The sequence below is a fragment of the Pagrus major genome, chromosome 1 (assembly GCF_040436345.1).
Source record: "Pagrus major chromosome 1, Pma_NU_1.0".
Taxonomy (NCBI): Eukaryota; Metazoa; Chordata; class Actinopteri; order Spariformes; family Sparidae; genus Pagrus; species Pagrus major.
Genome location: NC_133215.1, coordinates 30,871,403 through 30,898,986, shown reverse-complemented (window position 1 = coordinate 30,898,986; position 27,584 = coordinate 30,871,403). Strand labels below are relative to the sequence as shown.

The 27,584-nt window shown below is 41.7% G+C and overlaps 1 protein-coding gene across 1 annotated transcript in view; it reads left to right on the top strand.

Annotated features, from left to right (window-relative positions):
- Nucleotides 1-7,474: 7,474 nt before the first annotated feature.
- maml3 (mastermind-like transcriptional coactivator 3) overlaps nucleotides 7,475-27,584 on the top strand; it is a 110,417-nt gene continuing 90,307 nt past the window's right edge. Inside the window, exon 1 of the mRNA XM_073474275.1 lies at nucleotides 7,475-8,640. Coding sequence (XP_073330376.1) covers nucleotides 8,266-8,640 — 375 coding nt within the window. The 5' untranslated portion in view covers nucleotides 7,475-8,265. The remainder of the gene's footprint in view (nucleotides 8,641-27,584) is intronic.

The following is a 27,584-nucleotide window of genomic DNA, read 5'->3' as shown; positions in this document are numbered from 1 at the left end:
TTTTACCGGTTTGAAACACATCCAAGCCCAAATAATTAACCTCTCCAAGCCCTAAAGGATCCATCCACTCCCTGGACCTTCCTGGTTACTGTCAGGTCATCCATGAAAGCTCTGATGGGGGGCTGCTGGACTTCAGACTTGGTTACTGGGCCGACTTGACCAGCATGTTTATGGCCAGGACAAAAACGGTCACTGAAACGGTGCAGCCAGTGATGATCCCTTTTTCAAGTCTGTGCCACCTGGATGTGATTGGCCCAGAGTTGACTCTCAGATTAAAGTTGTCATAATAATCCAAGATAAGGTTCTTGATGTTACTTGGGATGTGATGCTGCTCCAATGCTGTTTCCACTAGTTTGTGGAGTATGGACACAAACTTTATAACTTGTAAAGCACTTTGTGTTGCATTTCACATGTATGAAAGGTGCTATATAAATAAATAAAGTTTAAGTTTAAGTATGGAGCCATATGCATTGGCAAGGGCTAACCTTAGTACTGCCAGGTCGCCTTTTCCTTCTCGTGCCTCTCGGATTAGCTGTGTTACCACTCCACTATGTTCTAGGCAACCTGGAACCTTCTGAGCCGAGGTGTCGATGTACTGGTTCTTGAGGAGGTACTCTGTCAGGCGTTGGGAAAAGCTTGGGGCACCTCTTGTATACCAGGTAAGGCACTCCACTGGCTCCAGGTGCTGAACTACCTCTGGCAGCCTTGACAACAGCTTGAATTTCTTTCAAACTGAGCTCTTTGGTGTTAAAGTCAGTGGTTGACGTAGGTGGACTGATCAAGGCTCTGCATTCTCCCAGATCTTCTCCTCTTGCTGCATCTCTGTATGTGTTTGCAGAATGCAATATCCTTTTTTGAGCACACAAGGTGGCCACTGCACTTCTGTCCTAGCTGTTGTTTGGTAAATCCACATAGATTAGGTAGGAAAGCAGCACATTTCCTGGTTCTTTCTTTGGTTTGCCTCCTGTACCACTCTGCATGCACCAGTGATGCACAGGAGGCTGTAGGCTTTGCACAATGATCTTCCCACAAAGTCCCTACCTCTCACTTCAATGGACAAGCACTTTACACACCACCCCCATCTGCGGCACTTCTCCACCAGCTCTGCGTATCTCTCCCTCCCTTCCTTTCGTTGGCCTCCTCAATCCGCTACTCCCAGGGCACTGTGAGCTCCAGCATGAGCACCTGTTACAATTTTTCAGAGAGCTGCACAATGTCTGGTAGAAGGGTGGTCTTCACAATGGCTTCAAGGACGTTGAGTTGGGTTCCCAGGTCCTCATTTGCTCAGTCGTAAGCTGTTCGAGCTGCTGGGTGGTTGGAGGGGCTTACTCTGGTGATGGCGCTACAGATGAACTCAGATTTACCCTCAGCACTTGGCCGTGTCGCCAACAGTGAGGACCCTCCCTCAGTACTTTAGGGCAAGCGCATTATGTCAGGTGCTAATCAGCTAATTTTAGCATGTAAACATGCTAAATTAACAAATGTATTATTGTAAACATTACCTTATAATATCACCATGGTAGAATTGTCACTGTGAGCATGTTAGCATACTGACATTAGCACTGAGTTCATTGCGCCACACTGCCTAAGTACAACCTCACAGAGTCACTAGTGTGTCCGTTAGTCTTGTTCTTATTTAATCATAGATATTACCTTATACATTATCTTTGTGTCCCTAGGTCACTCATTCCCTGTCTACACATAATCGATGGCCAGTATTTTACTCAACACAGTAGTTTACAGTGAGTGAGCATTCAAAAGGGATTTCAGACACTTGTCATTTTGCATCATCACTTACAGGAGTAGAGTCACACAACAGTAATTTTTACATCTATAAAATGTGGAGCTTTACATTATGGATATGTACAAATTATTGACACTATTGACCTTTTTCCTTCCATTGTGACAACGTTTGAGGGCACTGTATAGTACATACTGTACATTTCAGACACAGAATTATAATACAGAAAGTATTATTTGGCAGCTGTTGCTTCTAATGGTTATGACAACTTTAATCTCAAAGTTACAGTTTACATGAATTTTCTAAGTTGGTCATAATACAATAAGGCTAACTTTTGAATTGTCACAAAAGAGAACAAAAAGAAAATGTTTCCATAAAGTGGTTTGGAAGGAATAAACTAGGCTATGCAAAGTGTAGTTTCATCAGAAGTTGGCGGGATCTCCAATAAGAAGAAGAAGAAATATTTGTAATACCCTCAGTGGTCCACATATGTGTTATGGGAATATCCAGAAAGATGGTGGTAGCAGAAACAGCTTCTTCTTCCTTTTCATTCAAAGCAGAAACAGCTAATTGGTGATGTTAGTTAGATAGTCAATCACTACCTCAGAACTTATTCAGAAAAGGTGTTTCCATCGACCAAAAAAGGAGTATACATTTTATTTTTCTCCAAATTTTGCCATTTTGTCAACCTTCTAATGTGATACTTAAAAATGTTCATAAAAATAAGGACCACTCTTTATCATTTTTGAGATTATAAAGATTAAGAGTGGACTTTGCCGTTCAAGGAGACCAGCAGAGTGATGAGTTTTTCTTTTTTCCTGGATTGTCTATCAAACTGACCACCTTATCCTTTTCAGTTAGTTCATTAGCAACCAAACGACTGACAGCTGGCAGTTAATTGCAGGTAATTAGAAATTCTGTAATATCCTTGTAATCATTATAACACTGTTTTAAGCTTAAAACGTAAAAGCTCTGAATCTGGTCCTCCAAGATTCAAGGCTGTGAGTCACCCGTCTGTCAGTCTGTGACGCTAACGTTAGCTTTAGTTACTAATTACAGAGCTGTGAGGGGTTGTAAGCCACATATGAAAACTTAACTCATCAGCAGTTTGTCAGTATTATCATGAGTGAACAACTAAGTTGCGGTTAATAATTTGCGGGGCTACCACACCAATATATCTGACATTTTATAGGCTAACAGACATAACATGTGTCCTTCTGGTTGTGGCCAGAAAGCCCAGTAGTACAGTGTTTGTTTCAGACACAAACATAAAAATCATTGGTAGAAGAATGAACTATTGAATTTCAATTCAAAATCTGTGACGCACTCTCTCAGCCAAAGATCACTCTCCTCTAAGGTGTGGTGCACTATCAGCATGTAAAAAGAAGCAGCAGCAAGTTATTTGAGCCAATATTTTGCCCAGGGCCAGTGGAGACATCTCCTAGCTCAACCCAGAACAACAACAAGTGAACCAAAGCCTTTTCTCCATCTACAAAGCAGAGAGAAAGCCAAGATGTTCTGAGAAAATCCTCATGGCTTCAGGTCAGGCAGAAAGGGGATGATGAAACAGTCAGAAACAGTGTTGTAAAATTTTGCTTCGGCCACTGTTATTCTGTCCATGCCATTGTCATGTCCCTGTTTTGCATTTTTACTGATATATGTTTCTATGTTTGCGGTTATAGCATTGGACCAATCACAGTGGTGATGAAACAGTGTCTTCAGTACAATGATAATGTTTTCTGGGATGTTTGATTAATCAAGTTTTCTTTTTGTACAAATAAGACCCCCTTCATTCCCCATATATAATAACTACAGCTATAACTACTGGTGACTTCTTAGTTCTTTTTCTGTTTACTTCAAACTAACCACCGATGCTGTTCCCTTCCTGTACTCTGCAAGATTTTTCCCTGGAAAGAGCTCCAGGGCTCAGTGAGAACATCGTGGAAACAAGAATGTAATACTTCACCAAAAACACTAAATGACTTAAATCCACAAGTGGGACATTTATACAACTTAATGGAAGAGTTTCGTTCAGTTAACATTTCATTTAACACTCTACCTTAAAAATGGTGACAGCCTGATTGATTTAGCAGTGATGTGACAAGTTACAGAACATCAATTGTGGCATAGTGCTTGTGTGTTTCCATCCACCTGTTTTTATGTGCATTTTCAATTTGCACATAAGAAATCCTTAGTGGAAACTCTGATGATTCAAAAAAGTCCAGAAAATTGCAAAAAAGTTATTAGGTTTATCCGAGCCAGAAAATTGCATGTATCAATAAAGGCAAAAACAAACAGAGTGCAATGGAAACAGACTTAGCCAATAAATCATGATGTACATGAAACATGTGGCTTAAGTGACCATTGAAGCAACTGCTCCACTGGAGAGATTAAAATAGAGGCAGACAAATCATCAGATATATATGAAAGGCATATTTCCCACTGCTTTTGTTCATTTGAGCTTTGACAGGTGCTCCTTTAATCAGGACTGCATCCAAAAGTCCAGGCCTCACCGCTCTTGCAGACTCACAGGCTTTGTGGCCGCGTTCCTCGGAGGTCTGTGACTGCTCAGTGCTGTCTGAACCCACAGTTCATCCACTCCACAAGGGCCCTTGAGCCACTTTCAGAGACAACACTTGGGGTGCAGGATTCACCTGACTATACTGATTTAATTGCCCTAATTAATTGCAATATGAACATGTTGTTGAAGTTGTTTTCAATTGCCAACTCATTGCCAAATTATTTGATTTGATTTATTTATTTGAGTAAATTCGACTTTGCTAACCCAACCAAGCAACAAGCAAGTGCAACAACACAAAACATTTAACTTAGCAAGCCAGCTAATATTACTTTCTATTCAACAGCTGCAAGTCCAGCTCTACGTCTCTCTGCAGTCTTTTATTTATTGAAGCTGTAGCCAATGACGGTCCAAAGCTCCTGTAATAGCGGTGTAAACACATACATTACTTGGCAGTGCTCCGAGCAGAGTCAGCTAGCAGAGCTAACTTGTAGCTACACTCCACAGCAGTTACGGGTTGCTTTCAACTCCGGAGATATTACAGAGATGACGTGGGGCATCCGGAAGACGTCAGAGTGAAAACCAGAAAATGTCTCCATAAGATATAGTCCAGTTTCAATAAGATAACTGATAGTTCGTGCTGTGTGTGATGTACTGCCTTAAAGCGTTACGCACTGTGATCCCAGCTGCTCACCAAAGTTACACAGTGCAGGAACAAGCGACCGGGGACAGAGTGGATGTGACCGAGGGTCCATTCACCCTATTACAAGTCACTGTAACATTAAAATGATTTTGGGATAGTTATCTTTGGGGAAAATAGTTACGCAATGTTACTAATTTCCCTAAATTTGGATGGATCCTTGGCTTGTGACAGTGGTTCCCAACCTGGGATCAGGAGATCTCATGGGTCACATGAGATGATAGCCCGAGCAAGAAATAAGATAAGAGTTCTCCAGTCTTTGCTTCCTTCTCAGGAAATTATATAGTTTATCCTTTCAGGCCTCTAGAAATGATTCAAACAAATCTAACCAGTGGGAGTTCACTGCTCACAACTTACAGACATGGAACCTGTGACGAGGGGTATTTCTTACAATTTTGCTTCATTTTTAAGGGTCACAACCAAAAAAGGTTTGAAACCACTGGTGTATGATATCAAAGTGGGAGCTTACAAATACTAAGTGCTATCACACACAAATGTGTGTTTGACATGTAATTTTGATCGCTGGTGTTCACAGAAGAATCACCTCATTAATCTTTCAACACTGAAACTGGGAACAGAAATGAATAAAACCCAATGGAGTGGAGGCACAGACACATGCTGTCGATCTTTGAATCACCATGTAGACTGTGTGAGTATGTTTACTGTATATGTGTGTGAGTGTGTGTGTGTGCAGGTCCATGTCTCTGTTGGTCTAGTGTGTGAGGGGGATGAATGACTGCACGTGTGAGTACATGAGTGTGTGTTGGTGGGATGGTTCGAAAGAGACATGGGAGCACATATGGCCTGAACAGTCGGGGATGGAACTCAGAACTCCCACATGACATGGTAGATAAAAATAAAATGGGAGAGAGACACACACACACACACACACTGAGGGATGGAGAGAGACAGAGACAGACAGAGAGAGAGAGAGAGAGAGAGAGAGAGAGAGAGGGAAGTGGCCTGCCACATTACCTTGAATTAAACCACATTTATGAGGATAAGATTAAGTGTGTTTGTGTGCATGCATGCATGTGATTATTATTTGGTGTTGACTTGGTGATTGGGAAGAGCAGTGTCACGCAATGTAGAAGTACCTGTGATTCACAACATTACTGTTTATTACAAAAAAAAATCATCAGTCACATGTTCGCTGAATCTCATATTTTCATTGGAAACTCAAATGTTACATCCTGGATAGGAAGCTGTGACTCACATGATTGTCGTAAAGACCAAGCAGGACCTTACAAGTGTTAACATTTGAAATGAACAGAAACAAAATCTTTCTTATTTCCTTTTCTTTTTGTTGCACCTCACTGTGGCAGGAGTATTTTTAACAGCTATTATTAACGCACAATGGTTCTGTACTTCTCTTTATCATTGAGCTCCTTAAATGGAACTGAAACCTATTCAACTGTTGAACCTTTTGTAGGTTGTGTGCAATAGACAAATCACCTAATGTCTCTAACTATGCCCTAATTTGTCTCTATACAGTCTGTTTTTTTAATATTTCAAAATAAAGCTCAATTATTTTTCACAAAAACAGATTTCTGCTAGAGTTTGAGCACCTGTTGCCCCTTTGTTTGTTCACCATTATATTTTAGGCTTTAATCACTGCAAAGGAGCACAAGTAGTTTTGGATCTCATTTGAATCTGTGCATTTTCAAATCCTTCATTCAACTAACTAAAAAAAAATTATCCATGTTGGTTTTCTCTGATGGAAAATGTGTAAATGAAAACGATTTAAAACTGAAGGGATACAGTGGTAAATCTTGAATAAGAAGCTATAGCCCTCAGCTGCTCACCCATGTGTTAAGAACTTACATACTAACATACAACAGACTGTGTATTATTCACTATTATGAACTCTACACTCAGCAGATGATGTATTATCATGAAACCATGCATTTCACCCAAACAATGCATCACATGAGCAGGCCAAACAATAGCTTACATCGAAGAGAGGCTATCAGCGCCTAATACATTTGATGTAATTATTATGAGTTCCTGCTTAAATGGTCTAAGCTATGATTCATCATACACCAAGTATCATAGGACACATAAATACTGCTCACATACTTCCTCTAATTCTTGTGTTTATGTTCTTTCGCAATTATTTATAATATTAGGTTCAATTCCAAAGAAATGATCTCATTGAATATGACCTGATATGTTGATTTGTGGTTGTAGTTGTGCATGTCACATGCACACTGACTCTTGATGAGCTGCACTGCATTTCATTACTTTTACTACAGAGTGCAGGTCTGAAAATGTAGTACGGGACACTTCACTACTCTCCGCAGAATACACAATAGAAGTAATCTGTAAAGAAATGTAGCCGAGGATTGAATTACAGTGTAACTGGTGGGACCAGCCCGGTCCTCTCCGGGATACACTGCGGACTCCACCCCGGGTTTTCTTTGTGTCCGTCAGCGGGCTCCTCACAGCCTCTAGCTGGTTTTTACTCAACTCCTGTCCTGATATCACTCCGCTGGCATGGTGGAGAAGCGGACCTGATTATTGTGATGGTGGCAGGCGGCAGTCACTGACTACAGACTTCCGCCACAGCTTCCCATATCCGCGTTTTGCGCCGTATGGGCTATTCGAGTTGCCTCACAACCGGACTACCGAGGGCGCCTGTGCTCTTCCCCCCAACTCAACAACATCTTCACCGGGATTTCTTTCAAACCAAAACCATATGAGATGCAAGTTCACTGGGAAACTCCGGAGCCCGTTCGGTTCAGGCAGCAAAACTTTTTCTCAAAGGACAACACGGTGAGACGGCGAGTGGACTGTTGCTGCTGCTGCAGCTGCTGGCCCTCCGCGGGACGGGTTGTGTGTATATGCCCGGAGAGTGCCTGCTAACGCTCATACCTTCACCGTATTGTTGTTTTTTCCAGCCGAGTTGTTGTTAGCAGCGTGGCAGCGGCTTTATTGTTGAATTCAGTCGGGGGCTGGCTCTGCTCTCACTCGGGCTGGGTGTTATTTGTGTTTTCGGGAGCGGTTTGTTTGGAAACAGTGCCGAGGAGGGAAGAAGAAACGGTCACTCGCGAGCCCTTCACCGTATGACTGCTCGGCTCGCAGCCCTTTAAACCTCCCCGCTTTCTGCTCGCTTCGGCGGCTGCTCTCGGTCGTATCTTCCGCCCGCTGCCCGGCTGCTTGGGACCCTTCGCCGGGGAAGACAGAGCGGCAGAGGACACTAGGTGGTGGAGGTGGAGGTGGCCGGAGTAGGAGGAGGTGGTGGCGGTGGCGGTGAGCTTGACGGGGAGAAAAGTTCTTCCAAAATAGCAGCCACTCGGCACAGTGATGGGGGACTTCGCCTCCCCCGCTGCCGGACCCAACGGCAGTATCTGCATCAACAACAGCATGAACCCGGCCGCCGGGAGCGTGGTGCCCGCCGGGGCGGTGGGCATAACTAAGCACAGCACGGTGGTGGAGAGGCTGAGGCAGCGGATAGAGGGCTGCCGGAGACACCACGTAAACTGCGAGAACAGGTACCAGCAAGCCCACGCCGAGCAGCTAGAGATAGAGCGGAGAGAGACGGTCAGCCTGTACCAGCGGAGTCTGGAGCAGAGGGCCAAGAAGTCGGCCGGCGGCAGCGGCAGCAAGCAGCCGCAGAGCAAGCAGCCGGACCCGGACTCTGCCTCCTCCACGGAACAGAGGAATAACACGCTCATAGCGGTAAGGACGAGCTCTCAATCACGGCCAAGACTGCCCCGAGACACCCGCTCACTCACACACAAACACACCACACACTTCGGTAGAAACTCCCTCCTTCATTTCCCCCTCCATCTCTCTGTCCCCCCAAAATCTTGGACCCACATCAAGCTGCAAGCTGCACTACTACTACTACTACTTGTTCACCACTGTGAAAACTTGTTGAAAACGCGTTCACTGAGCGCTGGCAATTGCTTTGCAAACACACACTTCACTTTTTCAAACCAGAGTGCCAACTAGTGCTTTTGTTTACAAAGAAACCCAGGCCCTCATGGAGAAAACAAGCTGCTAGGGCTTGAATGCTGCAGGATTTGGAAATGACAAGCCTGACAGCTGATATTTGATCTTTTGCAAGATCAGTGCTGCTTTCTTCTCAAAGGAAGGTTGAAAGTGTGGAAGGCACTGCTAATTGTCAAGTTAAGATTTTCACCTCAGGAACTTCTAACTAACTTCTGGAGGATCGCTGCCTCTTTTCTTGTGCACGAAAACAACTTCTCCTTTCTTGTTCTTTGTTTTTGCTCTGCTCTGTTTTGTTCTGCAAGACAGGCAGCATTCACATTGCAACATTGCTTCCTTGCTCTCAGCAGCAGCAGCTTCTGTAACCTTTGTAACATACTCACAAAATCAACAGTCTCCATAATGTTGCAAACACCTAATGACAGCCACCTCCTCGCAACATGTATCATGCCATTAGGCATGAAAGTTATATCAGGCGGCTGCCACAGAACATTTGTTTATACTGTAGGTAACTTTTGGAGATTCATTCATAATTTACACAAAATAATACAGTGATCACATGGCACATCACAGAAGGAGGCTTTTTCTACAAAACTGCATGTCTTCTTTGAAATAATGCCGTGATGCTTTAGGAAATATAAAGTCACAGCAGATTTTACAGGGAATGCTACAATGATTTCCTGTTGGTAGGGGGCAGTGGTATCATATGGAAGATCCTTGTGTTTCTTATGGCTGTCATATGAGGATCTTTGTTTGGAGGTTTTTATTGAAGAGCAGATTAGATCGTTAAATGATCAGATTTTGTAATTTGCGAAGAAAATATCCCGATTTTTGGCTGTTGTTGCTCGCTTGTCAGAGATGGAGACAGACACTGGCGAGCTGCGTGTAGTGTCCCCTGTTCGCACCACATCTCTTGTGGGTAAGCTCCGCTTTTCTTCAGAAAAGACCAAAGGATAGATGTCGGGAATGTCAACATTGTTATCCCCTTTTGTTGCTGCAATGAGCCCAGTTCCTCCCCTTTTGAAATGCAAAATCAGAATGTCTTTAATTTCTGAGACGGCCCCAGTCGTTATTTAAGAGAGCCACACAAGCCTGACCAGCCACAGCTTTAGAGAGCAGCAGTGATTTTAATAGTGTAGGACCTCCCAGCGGCCCTTGTGGACATTAAACCGAACCGCCCATTAGATGGCCGGCAACAAATGCTCAGAGAATGGAGGGATTACTGCTTAAAGACACAGTGGCATCCCTCAGCTCTGTCCCTCTCTGCTCCTCTCCCAGTCCCTGACGGTGACACCTCAGATGCATATACACACTGCATTCAGTAGCTAAATCTCAGAGTACCCTCTTTATGCTACATTGTACGTTCTTGGGCAATGATAAAGGAGATTAAAGGAAATGAGAGTTAAGTCTGCCATCCCTCTCCTGGTTTTCCTCTGAAGAACAGAGCTGCAGCTAGATGGCTGTATGTAGTCACTGCAGAAGCAGGCATTCTAGGAAAGCCAAGTGTGCTGTTAATATAGCTACACACAATGCATGCACACGCGCATGCACAAATACCCAGAGGGTCTTAATCTGGAGGGGTTATGTTATATACTGTTAAATATACTGTGCAGAGAAGGTGTGTTTTAAAAGCAGTTTCACCTCCACCTGAAAGATGTGCACATGGGCAGACATGCTCATATTATGATTTAGTTGCATATGAAGCCTTCACAATTTAAGTCTTAAATGACGCAAATGACTGTGAAGTGTATGTGCTGCTGGGCTGGTTGGTTTGCAGTGTCAATATGGTAATTGTCAGTTTGAAGAATGTCAGGAATGTCTACAATGTACAAAAAGCAAATATGTGAGAATCAGTGTTTCTCTGAGAGATAAAAGCAGCGAGACAGTGTTTGACAAATTGAAAAGACATTTGTGTTCAAGTTATGACAGATTGCAGTTCTAAATTGGAAATGATAGACTAGTAATTCAATGGTCCATCCCGTCTTGGTTTGGTATTCTTGAGAATTTTGTATTGTCAAGTGCATCCCAGTACACTGTGCTCTGGTCTAATGGTTCTCAGACACACCCACGTCGTGGCAGGGGGAGGCCTATAATTATGGAAAGTGTGTGTTTGTGTTTATAGGCTAACTATTAGTGAGAAAGGAAAAGAAGACACTGGGAGCACGTAGTGTCTTTCCCACCGTTTGTTTGACAGCATTCAAAGAGTAAAGTAGCAAACTACAAAACATTCAAAGCTGATTGGATATGATATTCATGGTGTGACCACACACAGACAGAAAGTAAGGTTGGAAAACAATCACTGGTTAGCTGATACTCACTTCCACAAGATGGACACCTCCACACTTGTAACTGTCTGATAATTAGAGGGTTGCTTGTGAAACAACAGGCCCTCTTTCTGCTTTCTGACAGCAGCCATGTATCAAATTGCACATTAATTTACCTATAAAAAAACTGCTGCACTCTTGACACTATACATACTCTGGATTAGTTGTCCACCCAATGCTGTAAGTTATGGGCGAGACAGACAGTGTCCAACTAGCAAGCACATTGTAGAAGCCAATAATTATAGTTCCTTGGGGGATATTGAAGGTGTGTTGTTATCTCACTGTCTATTACACACACACACACACACACACACACACACACATATATACACCTCATACTTATAAAGTGGTCCTCATCAGTGGCTTCCATGACTCCAAGAGTCAGTTTTTTCTGTCATTTGTTATGATGAATCTAAAATATTCATGCCATTAAAAGTATATTACACCTTGAGGAACACATAGAGCCTGGTGGACATGCATGGATACATGTGTCTGTTTTACTACATTAGGTGTCTGTATAAATGAAAGTTCTTTACGCCTGTGCAGTCAGCGCATACATTCCGCGCAGACTTTGCTTATACACAGAGACAGACATGAAGACCATTGCAGACGTGTGCAGATAACAAGATTTACATCACGCAGGCTTTCGTGACCATGTGAACACATAGAATGAAGAGAGAATAAAGCTGGATTTATTGTGCATTAAGGGGTTACAATGTTATGAATGTAGCTGCTGTAGGCTACACCACAACTGATGTTCTCCTGCTCAAACATGTCACTATATGTCATAGTTATGGAGATTATAGAGATACAACTTGAGGACTGCAAACCTGTGATTGGTCAGCTTGTGTAAATGTATGATATCGTTGGAGATCGTTGATACTGTGAATGTTGAAGAAATACTAGGTTGTTCCACATGAAGCAAGTTGAAGAAACACTCCAGCCTTTTTAGTAACATGCAGTTCATGTCATTCACAGGTGAAATCTGACAGATCTGACTGCAGATCAAAACCTATGTTGTAGGTCGAGCCCAGCCTACAACATAGGCTGGGTAATATTATGTGTTGTCAGACATGCACTGATATGGAAACCTTTCTCTTCAGAGATTATGATACAGATCAAAATTCTTGGGATAATGAATAATTATTAAATTCACAGTTCAGATTACTGTTTCATTGTACTGATGTCATTTTAGACAATGAAATTAGTTGCTGTTCTTTTCCTGTAAAATATCCAGCCTCTGTTAAATATCTTTGTCACAAGTGTTTGAAAACCACATTTGAGGAATCATTGGAAAGAAATGTGCATATCGGCTGATTTATCGATATCAGAATTTTTTGCTTCCTAATATCTGCATCGGCCAAAAAAAACAAGTATCATTCGAACTCTAGTTGTAGGTATCTGCAGGACTCCTGATAACCCCTTTACATCAACCCTAACCAGTCCAGGAATTTTAGGCGATGACCACCGGTGATTAGTTTAGGGGAAACACGACACTTAGGTGGTCACATAATATTGATAAATGAATGCCATTTGTAAATTTGCATCAGTGTAGTCTTTTGTTCAAAATATGAATGCATTAGTGCTGGGCAATATATCAATATTATATCATTGTCGTGATATGACACTATATATCGCATTGTCTTAGATTTACGATGTCTTTATATCCTGGTTTTAAAAGCAACATTACAGTAAAGCGTGTCATTTTCTGAACCACTGAGTCGTAATAGCCGCATTAGTGATGATATTTTATCAAAAATCTTATTGTGTTAATATTTTGTGAAAGTACCAATAGTCATCCCTACAATATTGGCCCAATATCGATGTTGCTATATTTGGTTAAAGATATTGTGATATTAGATTTTGTTATCCAGTCCTTCCATTTATGAAGTGCCTGAGGAGATGTGTATTGTGATACAGCGTAAACATATTTCAGTATTATTTTTAGGGAATATGGCCCAGCCCTAGAATGCATTATGGTTAAATGAAAGGTCAGGTTGTGTGCACTGATAGGTGTGTTGGGCCCTGTTTGCCCATATATTCACATTGTCCCTCCCTTTGAAATGTTTAACTGGTTGTTTTCTTTTAGCAAGAAAACGGCACAGAAGAGAGCAGCGCAACAGTTCAGAGTTTCAATCTCGGTCTCAATTGTTTGGGACCGCTCAGTCATTAGAACACCAGAACATCGGTTAGATATAATCAGTGTGTGATGGCTGTTGGATTAGAGGTCATTTGGTGCGGCCAATCTCTCAGGATGACTTGTGACAACCTGCAGGGAACAGTTGTGAGCTTATTCGTTACTTGATGTGTTGTTAGAGAGAGAAATAAAATGTGTATTCTTCTTGTTTTTCCTTTATATCATTTGTTAAACATCAGCACAAAAACAAAAATTGCATGTCGATAGTGAGTGAGTGACACAAAAATCATCATCACAATCTGACATATCTTAAAGTTTCCCATCGCTGAACAGAGGTCTGCTGTCAAATTTCATTGTGGCTGTGTTTAATATCTTAACATGATGTGACGTTTTCCACTTTTGGCTAGTTATCTGAGGGCAGAACAACAACAGAACATGTTCATCAGAAGCTGTCATGTTTTCACTGTGTGTTTTGTATGCAAGCAGGTTTCTTTGTTGAGATCCTGATGGAAGCACTCAGGCTGCTGTGAGGCTCAAACCCGTGACCTTTCAGTTACAGACACGTGCCTCGAAACCGATGGGCCACGATGTTGCTTAAAAACTGATTTGTGACCTGTACTTTTTCACTAAACATGCAGTCAGATCTGATTACCTAATCGCTAACAAGTTTGCAGCTGCGAGGCCGAGCTGCACGGTGAGGGGCTCGTTAGTTCCACTGAAACACAGTAGCTCAGGACAGTCTGTCTTCAGCTCTGCTCGCTCCTTGGCATCCACCTCGCCGAGGAATGTCTCTCTCTGACATACACACACACACACACACACACACTGTTGTCCTGCTCAACTTTTGGCAGTAGAGGCCAGAGTGTGGGCGGCTGAGTTTTCATGAATCCGAGGCCTTCCCTCTCTCTCCCTTCCTCTTCCCCCTCCCTCCCTCCCTCCCTCTGTTCACTACTTCTCTGGTTTCAGCGTTAGCACGGCGCTAATGTAGTGTGCATGGGTCTTGGTGGCTATAGCATTGTTAATGTCAGCTGGGACTGTTGCCCAAGAGCTATATTTAAACCACTGAGCTGGCATGGAGCTGACACACATCAGTACGTACATGCACACACGCAGAGCGTGACGTCGACATCCACCCGTGACATCACAGTCATGCTGTTTTCGACTCATTTCAATGACTCCCTCTTGTTTTGTCTCATTCACTTTAAAGTATAGCCTTCCTCTTTTCTGCTCTTGTATGATTTAATTCAAATATTTTTTTTGCTTCTTCTCACCCATATCCCTCAGTCCCTGCACACACACACACGCTGATGTTTTTGATTTTGGGCGGCTGCGACCACATTCCCTTCCACCCACGCTTGTTCACATGTTCTACAGGAACACACACACGTTCGGCACAGACCCTTGGATAAGCGAGGGAGCAGTTTTCCCCGCGTTTAGGCTGTTGGAGCAACAACAAACTCCTGCCTAGTGTAGAAAGTTTCAGTTACTTAAAAGTGAAAGTAAAGGGGAAATGATCACTTTTGCATCACAACTTTTCACTGAAAAAACTTTTAAAAGCATGAAGATGATGTGAAATTTGTTGGTGTCTGTACCAAACAAACATGTTTTCTTACATCTTGAGAACAAGATTTGAAGGTGAGGACACTTGTGCAACATTAAAAAGCTTAGTCCACTTGTTAAGAAGGTTGTACTTACATAATCAGTGATGGTTCAGCAGGGTATGGCGGAAGGCCTTGTTCATGTTTCAGTCCTCAAATATTTACTCAGCTAGCTTCATGGCCTTCTTTTGTCCTCTCCTCCTGACAACTGCATCGTATTTTCCTGCTAAACACTCAGTTGTTTAAGCTTCTGTCTGGGATTTTTAGCGAGGCTGCATCCGGTATTGTTTGACTCTAACACTCAACGTCTGTTTTGGTTCAACATGTGTCTCTCTGTGCTTCATAATTATTCATTTACACACATTCACACTCTTCTGCTGCCCAGTAAAAAGCCACTTTCTTCCACTTCTATACACAAAGCAGCGGCAGTTTTACAGTGACGTGAGACGTGCAGGATGAACGAGAGAGTGAGATAATATGTGACTAACAACATTCTAACTTCTGCTGAAATAGTTGCTTTTCAGACAAATATACCAATCTGTAAAAGATTCATCGTTCCCATTTCAGGTAAACTGAATTTTGGTTGCTGTTACTACTTTGATAGTCAGATAACAACAGAACGTGGCATTTAAAGATGTTGACTTTGGTATTTTTTCACAATTTTTGACAGTCCTTAGACCAATTAATTAATTGATTTATTGTATATACAGCCCAATATCGAAAATATGACCTATGGGATAAAACCGTAGTATGAACAATCAGGATGACAACATTATAGATAGATTGCAAAAAGATTTGCAAACATGTTTGATGTTACACCTGCAATCAACTAATATTGCCAACTGTATTGGTGTAAAGAGTTTGAATTGTAGCACAATAGAGTGCCACAGGAATGAGTCCTAAAACCCAGAAATCAGTGAGCATTTTTGGACTTCTGGTTCCCTCGTTCCAAAGTCAGTGGTTTTTTTGAATGTGTTTTCAGTCCAATGCCTGAAATAAGGTCTGTGGGCAACACAAGCTTAAGAGATTTTCATGTTTTGTTCTACGACATAAAATACATCAGTAAATACGCAAATTGTGAATTAAGAAGAGATAACATGTCTTAGAAAATGGTGGTCGCTAACAAATTGCTAAACATGATTACAGAAGTTGTCAGGGACATTAAACATCATCACGCAGAACACGAAGACTCATCTACTCCGACTTTAGTTACAAACTATTCTTTTTCTAACTTTACAACTTGTGGATTGATCATTTTATAGCAAAGTGTATAGTACAGCGTAGCAGGAAGCTTGGTGGTGTGACTTCAGTGTAGTTAGTTTATATCCTCACATTAGCCTTTTTAATTCTGGCGACTGCGTTCACACTATAAATATCATAAAAGTGATCTTCATTTGTGAAGATTATCTTGCTGAACAACACATGTAAGTGATATAAGCTTGTTTTCTGCGATAATCCAAAATCCAATTCAAAATCCCATAGGCTTTTTGTCAAGGGAACCAGGGCGATACTTACTTCCGAGTTAGCCTACAAAAATCCGGCGTCCCTGCAGCACTCTTATTTCTTCAGTACAAAGCCACTGGCTCACCAATAGACTTAAGTGCCTCAGAAATGTTCCAAAGTAAACAGACGGCCACTGGGAGGACTCCTCCAGTATCTTCAGTGCTGTTGTCTTATCTCTGTTGGTTGTGTGCTGGTGCTGTCCCTTTGTTTGGATTTTGTTAAAAGGCTGCTAGCTTGCTCCTCTGCATACAATAGGTGGCATAGCATTAAAGAAGCGTCTGAACGGCAGTTTAGATTTTACATTATTGATACCTGAATGATGGGAATCCATCTTTGTTCCATTCACCCCTCATGTAGTCACACACAAACAGTAAAATGGTAAAATATAGATGAGGTTGTTATCAGAGATGCCTAGGTCCTGTGATCCAGTGTGTGTGTGTGTGTGTGTGTGTGTGTGTGTGTGTGTGTGTGTGTGTGTGTGTGTGTGTGTGTGTGTGTGTGTGTGTGTGTGTGTGTGTGTGTGTGTGCATTATGAACTATGTGAGTCGTACTCCTCATAAATGTGAGAGCAGAGTGAATGTGCATGTAGATATGAGTGTGTGTGTGTGTGTGTGTGTGTGATGGCAAAGAGTTTTACTCCCACTGTCATGACTGGATGTTGTGAACAGTTTTCTGTTTTATCTTCTAACATGTAACATATGACATTCATTTCATCTGTACATACCACACACACGCGCACACACGCACAACCACAGAGCTAAATTAAATGCAGCCTCGGCCAAGTGTCTGTTAATTTTGGCAGCGGCTCTTTTTTTCTTGACTTCCAGCACTTTGTGAGGTAAGTGACCACCAATTAGGAAACTATGCTACCACCAAGCAGGCTTTATAAGATAATGTCCTTGGTAAGGGCAGACTTGAGATTGACCACCCACCTTCTGTCACTCACTACCTCTGTCTATATGACTAGTAGTAGTATGTGTCTAGTACTTGTACCATGTAATGTAAGTAAGAGGTTGTCGAAAGACGACCAGAGTTGTTTGATGCCAACCATGAAACTTTCTTTCTCAGCAGGAATGTGCATGTCCCCCTTTCCACTGGTCAAAAATCCCACTTAAACCTGCTAAGATCAGGCTTTTGTGTGCAATGAGAATGTGTAAACTCTGCATTTACACCCGGGTCCTGACACTGCAGTAGACCCGGTTTTTCACCTCGTCTCGGCTTTGATGTAAAAGTGTGAAGTGATGATGTGTTATCAATATCCAGTGGTGGCGTGTAAATCAGGAAGGAATTTGGGACGAGGTCTATTCAAGGACGTTTTATTACCGGACAGTGTTGGAGGCGGAGCCCCGTTCATTCCTATGAAAGCTGCTCAGTGGTGTTTTGAAGCACCGACCAAGCCGGCTAAGGAAAGGAACCAATGTGTTTGGGAATTAAACATTACTTTACATTAAAGGTGCAATATGTAAGAATTTCATGCTAAAACAAAAAGTGGGCAGCATATTATCAGAGTAACTGCTAACTGCAGCTAATTGTAGCGCTGTTAGCTGTGCTGCTAGCGGTCTGAACTGGTAGCTTGGGGACCAAGGGAGTGTTGCTAGTGGATAGCTGTTCAGTTTGCTAACTTCACTGGACATCTGTGTAATAAAATGCATGGACATTCTATTTCTTCATATTCTGTTGATAATTTTAGATTGTTTTCAACAAAAATTCTTGCATATTACATTTTTCAAAAGGCCTCACACTAAACAAAACCAGAATAGGAAATGAGTTGAGACAACCTTCAAAATAAGGTGCTGGTTTAATGATGTTAGTTGAAAATTGGTGTCTTCCTCTTTCACAGCAAATTGGTATAATATTAAAACTATAGTCTTAATAACTTGTTTTGTGTTTTTTTCACCAAGTTTTGCCAATGTAGGTCTTTCCTTGCTTATTTATCTTCACTATTTCCCTTATCTGCTACTTGCCGGCAGATAAGGGAAATAGTTAATAGTTCTATAAATCCAACACTTCTCTGCCTCATTTTTTCACTCTCCGGTGATTTGTTCTTGGACGACAGTCACATCATTAGCAAACACATCTGACTGTTGGTATCTCATCCTTCACTTTTGAGTTATATTGGAAGTATTCATATTCTTTACTTAAATTAAAGTACTGATACATCACAGTAAAAATACTCCATTACAATTCCTTCATTCAAAATCCTACCTTACTAAACGCACATTTTGCTGAAGTATCGTCAGCAAAATGTTCTTTAAGTAGTGAAAGTAAAAGAACTAATCTACTTTACATAAACTTAGGTATAGTCTATTGGTCCCCCCGCCACAGGGTTACAGTTATATCTTTTACTTTCCATTACAGTCTAATCATTTTTGAGAAATATATGATCATTTTACCTCTTTTTGTTCTTGAAATTATATTGCAAATGTCTCCTTAATGGAATTGCCTACAACTCAGACATGAAACATGATGATGCCTGCTTCTTGTAAAGGGCCCACAAGCCCAAAAAAAGTGTAATATAAAAGCTTATCTCATGTGTTTTTAGGTAAAATTATGATTTGTAAATTAACCATGGCTGTCAAAAAATGTAGTGGAATGAAAGGGCAATATTTCCGTGAAAAGATAGTGGAATAGATGTATAAAGATTGTATTTGAATACAGTAATTGAATTAATGTACTGGTGTGGTTTAATGAGGACTGTTGTGATCTGTGTGACACATTTTCCGATAAGAAAAAGGTGATTTGTGATCCATACATGCTCATCAACATGACTTTTGGTCTCTGAGGTTTATGCACACACAGTAAAAGAGTACTTAGACAGTGGTGACAACTGAGGAAATATCACCTCCCCTTTGAGTCTTCAGCTTCCTGTTGGTGCAGGGCAATTACCCAGTGACCTTGCTGTTTCCGGTTTGTCTGTTTAAAATTAGGGTCAATCAGGATCCATTTGAAGACACTCCCAACGAAAAATCATTTTCTTTAACTAAATCCCCCCTCCATCCTTTCCTTTATTTCTACATCCACCCATCACACAGCGACCTCTGCTTGATCCTGGTTAGGATCCTTTTCTTGTCCTATTTCTCCTTACCCTTTCAATTCTACCTCCATTTGACCTTCCATTTCTCCTATTTGTAATCTTCCCCCCCTCCTTCCTTCACCTTCATTCACACCCACCTGTGCTTTTCTTTCTCTCTCCCTCTCCATCCCTCCCTCCATCTCTTTGCCCCTTGTCTCCAGTGATCCCTGGTTCAGTCTCAGCTAGCAGGCTTAGCGCTCTAAAGCTCTCTCAGCGCAGGTCGGTGGCTGGGAGAAATCCTGCACTAAGAGGGAATTACCTACCACACAGACTCCAGCAGCACATAAACACAGGCTGTTACTGTATACCACAGACCTGTACACACACACAGGTATCTGTTCAATTGCATCTAACAGGTCTAGTTGAACTTAACCTGATGGTTCTTCACACAATTAGCCTGCACACATTTATTTGTGCTCGTGTGTGTGTGTTTTTCTGTGTCACATTGCACAAAATGTCGGGACCTGTATCATCTGCCTCTTCCCTCCTTTGTTAAATGACATTTGTTGTTCTTTCTAGGGATGGCCAGACCCCCCGCACCTTCCTATTGAGCCAGTGTCATGAATTTTTTATGAATGTTTGCGTGTGCAAGTGTGTGTGTGGGGCCCTCAGCTGCATCAATAGCCATTAGTGCAGCAGCCGGGGTAATTGTGCCACAGTGGCTGCAGTGCAGGAGGAAAAAAAAAAAAAAAAACACATTATCTGATAATACTGCAGAGGGCAATATGGAGGGAAAGATGGAGCGAGGACACTGTGGGGCACAGCAGGACAGTGTGAGGGAGGATATTAACTGTGTGGTCACAGTTAGCTGCATGGTTGCTATGCTACTGTCTGATAACTGATTTATACCAGGTGATTTCGGACTGGAAGTGTTGTGGTGTTGCAGCAGTGGGACCTACAGATATTGTATGACACTGATTGTCTGATGACTCTTTATATTGCCTGAGAGTACACTTGAATCCAACACGTTTGGATGGAAAATGAGCTCTGAGGTGGATGTTGTCAGTGTCAGCTGACCTCAGTATATCCACTTGTGATCATTAAATTGCTGTTTTGGAAACACTGTTGTTGAATGTTGAACATGGCTGTTCATTCTTGACCTTGCAACCAGCAATTTGACAGAAAGAAATCTCAACTCAAGGTCACTTACTTGCTTTTTCCAAAGCTTTCAACTGCATGTTTTGTTACTGAAATGAGACCTTCAACTCTGATGCTGTTAAAGTAGTAAACGTAGAAGTCACTGACAATGTCAATCCCTCTATTACTGCTATAAGGTTCACTTAGCACAAAAACTGGATTCTCTCTATGTATAGTATAACAGTGAACTTTTAGTGGATGTTAAGTCTATTCATTGTGCTGCTTTATAAAGAATTGTTTCACTAAGTAGCCTGTTCAGAAATGAGTCTTGTGTTAAGCTAACTGACTAGCCTAACTAGCTTGCCCTGTATTACTGTAAAAACACACAGTTAATGTGTTTTCAGTGTGAAGTGTGAGCAGTGTGTTTCAGAGTGAAATTATAGGGATAGTGGTAACTGCAACAGTTAATATTTAATATTCACACAGTCACACAGAGAGTATGTCAATGAAATGCTTTTGATGCTGGCTGTCAGTAACTGCTCACAGATATGCAGATATTTTATAGATAAGAATAAATTATGTACTGTACATTAGTAGTACTACTTGTACTGTTATCATTCTGCAGCAAGTAGAGAGTTTAATTCTAACCCCTGAAGGTTGGTCGAGGGTTACAGCCGGCGTGGAACAGGAGAGCAATATCCAGTGGTTGAAATATGATGCACAGTGCTGTGAGACATATCAGATGTAATATTGTGGAACTTGATTCATGAATTTGTTGTGGGGAGAAAAAGGTCAACCCTGTTAAAACTTAAACCAGCAAGGTATTCATAACTCACAGCCACTGAAGCAGGATAAAATCCAGTACATCGTCTGTGTTCATACGACCTGTGATAAGGTGCGAGTGCTGCACTACTCTAATTCATAAAAGTAAACATGAGAATATATAAAGTGGATCAAGTAGAGATGTAAAATGTCCAGCGCCCTCATGGCTTCTTTTCTCTGTTGGCACTGTCTCCGTGCTCCAGTTGTACTTGTTTTGGTTCGTGATGAGTTGAGCTGAATACTCCGTCAGCAGCCTGTCTGTACATCACTTCCTGAATGGTTCCTAAAATAGCAGCAACAACGATCACAACCAAGGAAACACGCCAGCTGCTCTTTTCAAACCACACTCACTTTCTGCCCTCTATCCTTAGGCGTGGGTATTATAAGGATTTTACCAAATAGCTATACTAGTGTTAAACACTTTCACCAGACAGTTATTGGACCCCTGCACTTCAGCATTTTTAGTTGAATTGCAGAAATTCTACTACTGTTCTTAATTACAGAGAACATAAGTAATAGATAGGTATAAGAGGATTTAGAAGTGAGCACTCTCCAGGACCTGTTCTCTGCTAATCGTGACCCTTTCATGTTACACACAAACCAGCTGTAGTCCATGAAGCCACTTTTTGTTTGCTGTCAGTGGCTCATTGTGTTTAGACTGGCTCTGGAAAACAGTGTGTCAAATTAATAAAAGCATCGGAAAATGATCTACAGTTTTCCAGTTGTAAGATAATGCATGAAGGTTTAATCCTGTTAGAACATATTCTGTCACAGGTTTCAAAAATAAAGGCCCAGGTGGCTCAGAAGTCATCTTCATTAGTTATAGAGTAGATTAATCTGTTTAGCTGAAGGTATTATTTGCTAAACAAGAGTTAGACGAGAAGATCTATAACACTCTAATGTCTGTATGGTAAATATGAAGCTATTGCCAGCAGCTGGTTAGCTTAGCATAGCATAAAGAAGCAGCTAGCCAGGCTCCGTCCAAAGTGGAAAAATCCTCTTGCCAGTACTTTATGCTAAGCTAAGCTAACTGGCTGCTGACTGTAGCCATATAATTAAAGCTGGGTCTGGTAAGTTATTTTAGAAGCATATGCATTTCAAGCATATTTTCTATTTAACATAAGTCACACTTGTCTGTTCTGTTTTCATCTGTTTTCAAGACCTGTAAACACCCTAAATGTCATCACTGCGATGCAGAGAATGTAAACATTGACTGTTGAGTCACTTTATTCCTGCTAGAAATAGCAAATATGCTGGACCTTAGTGGAGATGGCAAAGATTTTATTATATTGATTACTTTATATGATCCTGTACTACTGTGGTTTATTCAGATTTTTTTTAAATTTCAGTTCAGACCAGTTAGGATCAGTATCTGTGTCACTGAACATTTTTTCTGTCTTGGTGTCACCCAGTCTGTCTCTTGTTATCTCTTAGGCTGTCTGTGCTCTGACTCAATGTTCTTTCTTCTTGACACTCAGTACATCGTCTTTTCCCGTTGTTTTTCACATTTCAGTCTCACTTTTTCACCCCCATTACTAAGCTCAGTCTGTCCGACTGCCATTCTTTGCATATCCCAACATCTTCTCAGCCTCTGCTCTCTCTTTTTTGCTGTCTCTCTCTGCCTCCACTTGTCCTCTAGCGGAGACTTTGGACTCTACTGAGGAGACTAGATCGGCAGATGTTTTACCCTGCTCTCTGCTGTCACAAACTGTTCACTTCAGTGTATCACGCACAGCACTTGAACTCGCAAGATGAGTGCGGAGTAACAAAAATAGCCAAGAAAAACTACATTTCCCTGAAGATTGTGAGCAGATTTGGGTCAGACGTGGTATGATTTTTGTCAAGCGAGCTTCGTGGAGTTAGCAGCTTAAAGCTCAGCTGAGAGCCTTTAGTGATAATGCCCTGAAAGTCTTCCATCTGTGAAAAGTTGTAACAGTTTGAAAATGCCTAACTTCCACTCAACGCAGGAAAGAGCAGTGATTATGCTCTTTTCAAGCTCAGTAACTGTCACTTTTCCCTGTTCATGAGAACGGCAAGTGGGATTCTTATTTTATTTTTGGCTTGTTGACAGTTAAGGAGCCATTGAGTGTTTTAATGGATACTTAATGACTGCCGCACAAAACATAACAAAGAGAGCCCCTCGAGGATCCGAACTGTCAGCCAACGAAGGTCCCTGGAGAGATGGAAAAGTCCTAATCTGTGTTATGAGCGTACACTAAATATTTTGGAACATTAACAGTGTATTTTCCACACCATTGCTTTTCCAGATCATTACACCTGTGTGCTAAGCAAACGGGTTTGAAAAAAACAACAACAATATGGTCCTTGCAAATGTAAGCTGCTTTCATACAGACAAAGAAATATTCATCTACTTTAAATGTCTTTAGCTGTGCTGGTATCAGCCTCTGGTAATGGACCCTGGAGCTAAGATGACAGGCCTGTTCAACGCCTCACCTACCCAGTGACGGCCGTTCAGACTTGATGCTAAATTTCTGAAATAGAAGAAGTATATGTTCTTAAGAGTGGAGCAAATAGAGTTGAGAATCTCTCTGCAGAGGTTAAGATTGGGCCATAACATGAGATATTGCCATAGTGTTTATACTGAGGTAGCCATCCCTCTAAATTATCATGTTAAATGGTAATGGTAAATGGACTTGCATTTATTTAGCGCTTTTCCAGTCTACTGACCAAAGAGCTGCGCAGCATATTTAGCCATTCACACACACATTTATACACTGATGGCAGAGGCCGCAATGCAGTTACATCAGGAGCAGTCTGGGGTTCAGTATGTTGCCCAAGGATATTTAAACATTTAGCTGTGGCATCTGGGGATCAAACCAACACCTTTCTGATTAGTGGACAACCCGCTTTACCTCCTGAGCCACAGCTGCTGCGTTCGATCTTGTTTGATATTTTTAGATCTTTTTATTTTTGCTTTGATTGGTACCTTCCTCTCGTGATGTCAGTGGTTGTCAGCCCCCTGTCTTTTGTCGAGCACCGCTAGCAGGTCATTGTTTTCACTCATCCATCAAATTATCTCAGATGGATCTTGTGCAACACTTGGGTTAGCGACCAGATACCTGCAAAACTAATGACAATCCCATCAGCCTTCGCTGCACAATGCATTTCATGCTGATTAGCCTAGCATGCTAACGTGTCAAGTTTCTTCACAAGCGGAAGTTGAAAGTGACATCTGGTTCTTTCTCATTTTGTTCCCTTGACACTAGCCAGCATTGTGATCAGATTTCAGTTTGGACGATGCCTGAATTATACATCAGTGTTGAGGTGTTACTGTAGCTGATTTATAGTTCTTTTACCTGTTGTCTGTCATAGCATCTCTACAAAACACCTTACCTGTATTGTACCTTCATTTGATACATGAAGTAATTACATTTACATTCAGTTTGGGATGTGGAGCAAAAATAATGATGTTAGGAATGGAAGGGAGTTTGATAGAAAGGGACAAACTAGTGTCTGAGGTCATCGAACATGTGTAGATGAATTTCTGACAAAGTGCATGTAAATTAAACTACATTTAATGCACCTATAGAAACACCATAGCCCCTGTGGTGTAGGTGCTGTACCATATCTCTTCAACTTTAAGGCCAGACTAAATGTGCCCTCTGATGTTCAGTACATTTGAAAAAGTTTGAGTGGTCAGGACAGCCGCAGTCTCATGTGCCTTTCCATTCTGCAGCATAATCTGCACTGATTATCATCAGACTTGAACACCCGAACATCAAAATGACCCAGTTGAGATTTGCACTGCAGAAAAATTGTAAAGAACGTGACATAATCTTTAGCCTCTAGTGTGTGTGTGAACAGCAGGAAGGTAGAGAGGCAGGCAGCATTTTGATGTCTTATTTTTGGTGTGACCATGTTTATGTGCAACTCTCAGTTAGACAAGTCATGGAAAAGCCACAAAGAAAGGGAAATGCGCTGGAAAATGAAACGTGACTCCACTGTTTGCGAGAGTTTCTCTTTCCTGAAGAGGGTAGGTAAAGGAAACAGACTCGGGGATCTGGCAAAGAAATGGCACGGAGCCCGAGTTGGCACAGCTGCACGTACACATGAGCTTCCCATTAGCCCCCTCTCTCTCCTTCCCTTTGTCTGTCTGTCTCTCTCTCTCTGTGTCTCTCCCTCTCCCCCCCCCTCCTCCCGAGTGGCTGTTTTTGTGGATTGTTCTCCCGCCGTTGTCATAGCGACTGTGATGCAGACAGCCCGAACAGGCTGCCTGTCTGCTTGGATATGTCAAGTGTGTGTGTGTGTGTCTGATAAAACGCCAGAGTGCTCTCGGCTTAGAGAGGAAGTGTTTGGAGAATTATGTAATGTCCTTTTTTTTAAAGGGGGAAAAAGTTAAGAAAAAGAAGAAGAAAAATCCTATCTGTCCATCTGTTTGTCTCTCTGTCTGCTTTTTTCTCAGTACGCCAGGGGAGTGTAGTGTTTACGAATGCCACACGGTTTGAGGCATGCTTATTTTAGTGTCTTACTGTAGATATCTATACTGTCTCTTTTAGTAAGAAGGACGCAGTTTCTAAACACACTCTCTGTCAGGCTGTGGGGGGTTGACGCGAGGCTCTTTCCTGTGTGTAAAGTTTCCACTGAAGCTGTGGGCTCGGTGCCAGGAGCCACCCTGTATAGATGGGAGGGTGAGTGAGGTGAAGGGGGCAGAAAGGAGGAGGAGAACAGTGTGATGGGATAGGAGGAGAAAGCAAAAGGGTGGGGGGAGAGGGGGGGGGAGAGAGAGAGAGGGAGGGAGGGAGGTTGGCTGGGTGCCAAATGGGAGGTGTGTGAATCCTTGTGACGCTGCCATTCTCCCATAGAGAGCCCTCTTATTGGACGACATAAGGGGGTCTATAAATAGGCCCCTAATCTGCGAAAAGAGAGGGCTAAAAATAGAGGTAAAGAGACGCAAACAGACAGAGAGAAGGGGATCAAGAGAGGTTGTGATGAACAGTTTGATGATATAGTGTTGCAAAGAGTTGGAAACGGTGCAACAAAGTTTTAAAAAGTCTGGCAAAATGTAAAAACAGCTGAGCGCTTCATGTTCAAGGCCCAGAGATAAGATCTGCATCAAGGAAATGACATTAAAAGACAACAAGAGTAGTTCAGTCCTGATACAGTTCAGGCTTACTGTCACTGAAAGAGGTCAGACCAGTGGTTTTGTACGTTAAACCCACTTGCTGCTGTGAATACTCATCCCGTACGTTATCAAAACAAATGGGCGACCTTTGAGTTCACACAGCAACAACTCCCAGTGGCGTCAAACCATCATGTGACTGTTTCGTTTCCTTTATTTTTGGTTAAAGTTACGTTGTTATCATGCGACGATGCCATTGCAGACACTGTTTGAAAACTCTTGTGGTGCATTCAAGGACGCTCTGATATCCGGGAGTCAGCTGCTGAAAAGAATTGTTTTCAGATTGTTCAGGCTGTAACAATGTAACCCAACACATGTCCAGTTTGATTTAAACTTTTCAGTACACAAAGAAAGATGACATATTCCTTCTTTTTGTTCACTTCCTCTACAAAATATTACAGTGCTTCAAATTGCAACAAGCAAAGATTTTAGTGAAGTATCATTAAACACATTCACCTTCAAACGACAGCCACTTATTATTATTGTATGTTATTTATTGGATACACTTTTGACTTCTTTTAAGCCGTTAACAATTGATAAGCTCACTATTTGTTTTCTTAGTTAAGGCATTAAAATGGGCTTTTAAAGTTGCTTGAAAACTTTCTTTGAAATGTTTAGTAAACTTTCGATATTCCTGATTAGCCACAATCAAACATCTTAAACTTATATTTTTACATAGATACTTTTACTTTACTTCATCAGGGCTGTGTGGGTATGGTTTGATCAGATTTGATGAGGCAGGTTTTCATCCAAACGTAGCACAAGTTTTAACTGACTTTCCAGAAAATCTCCGAAATAAATGAATTTGTTGTCTCCTAAGTCTCCTCACTGACCTACACAGAAATGAAAAAAAGCAAAACCGTTAAAACTTTAGCAGTTTTATTTTTTGTTGTTCGTGTCACTCAGATGCAGCTGATTAAGACAACAGCTTTTTATATTGAATACTTCTGAAGTTTTGTTGAAAATCATCAATAGGTTATCTTAAAAACAAAAGGCA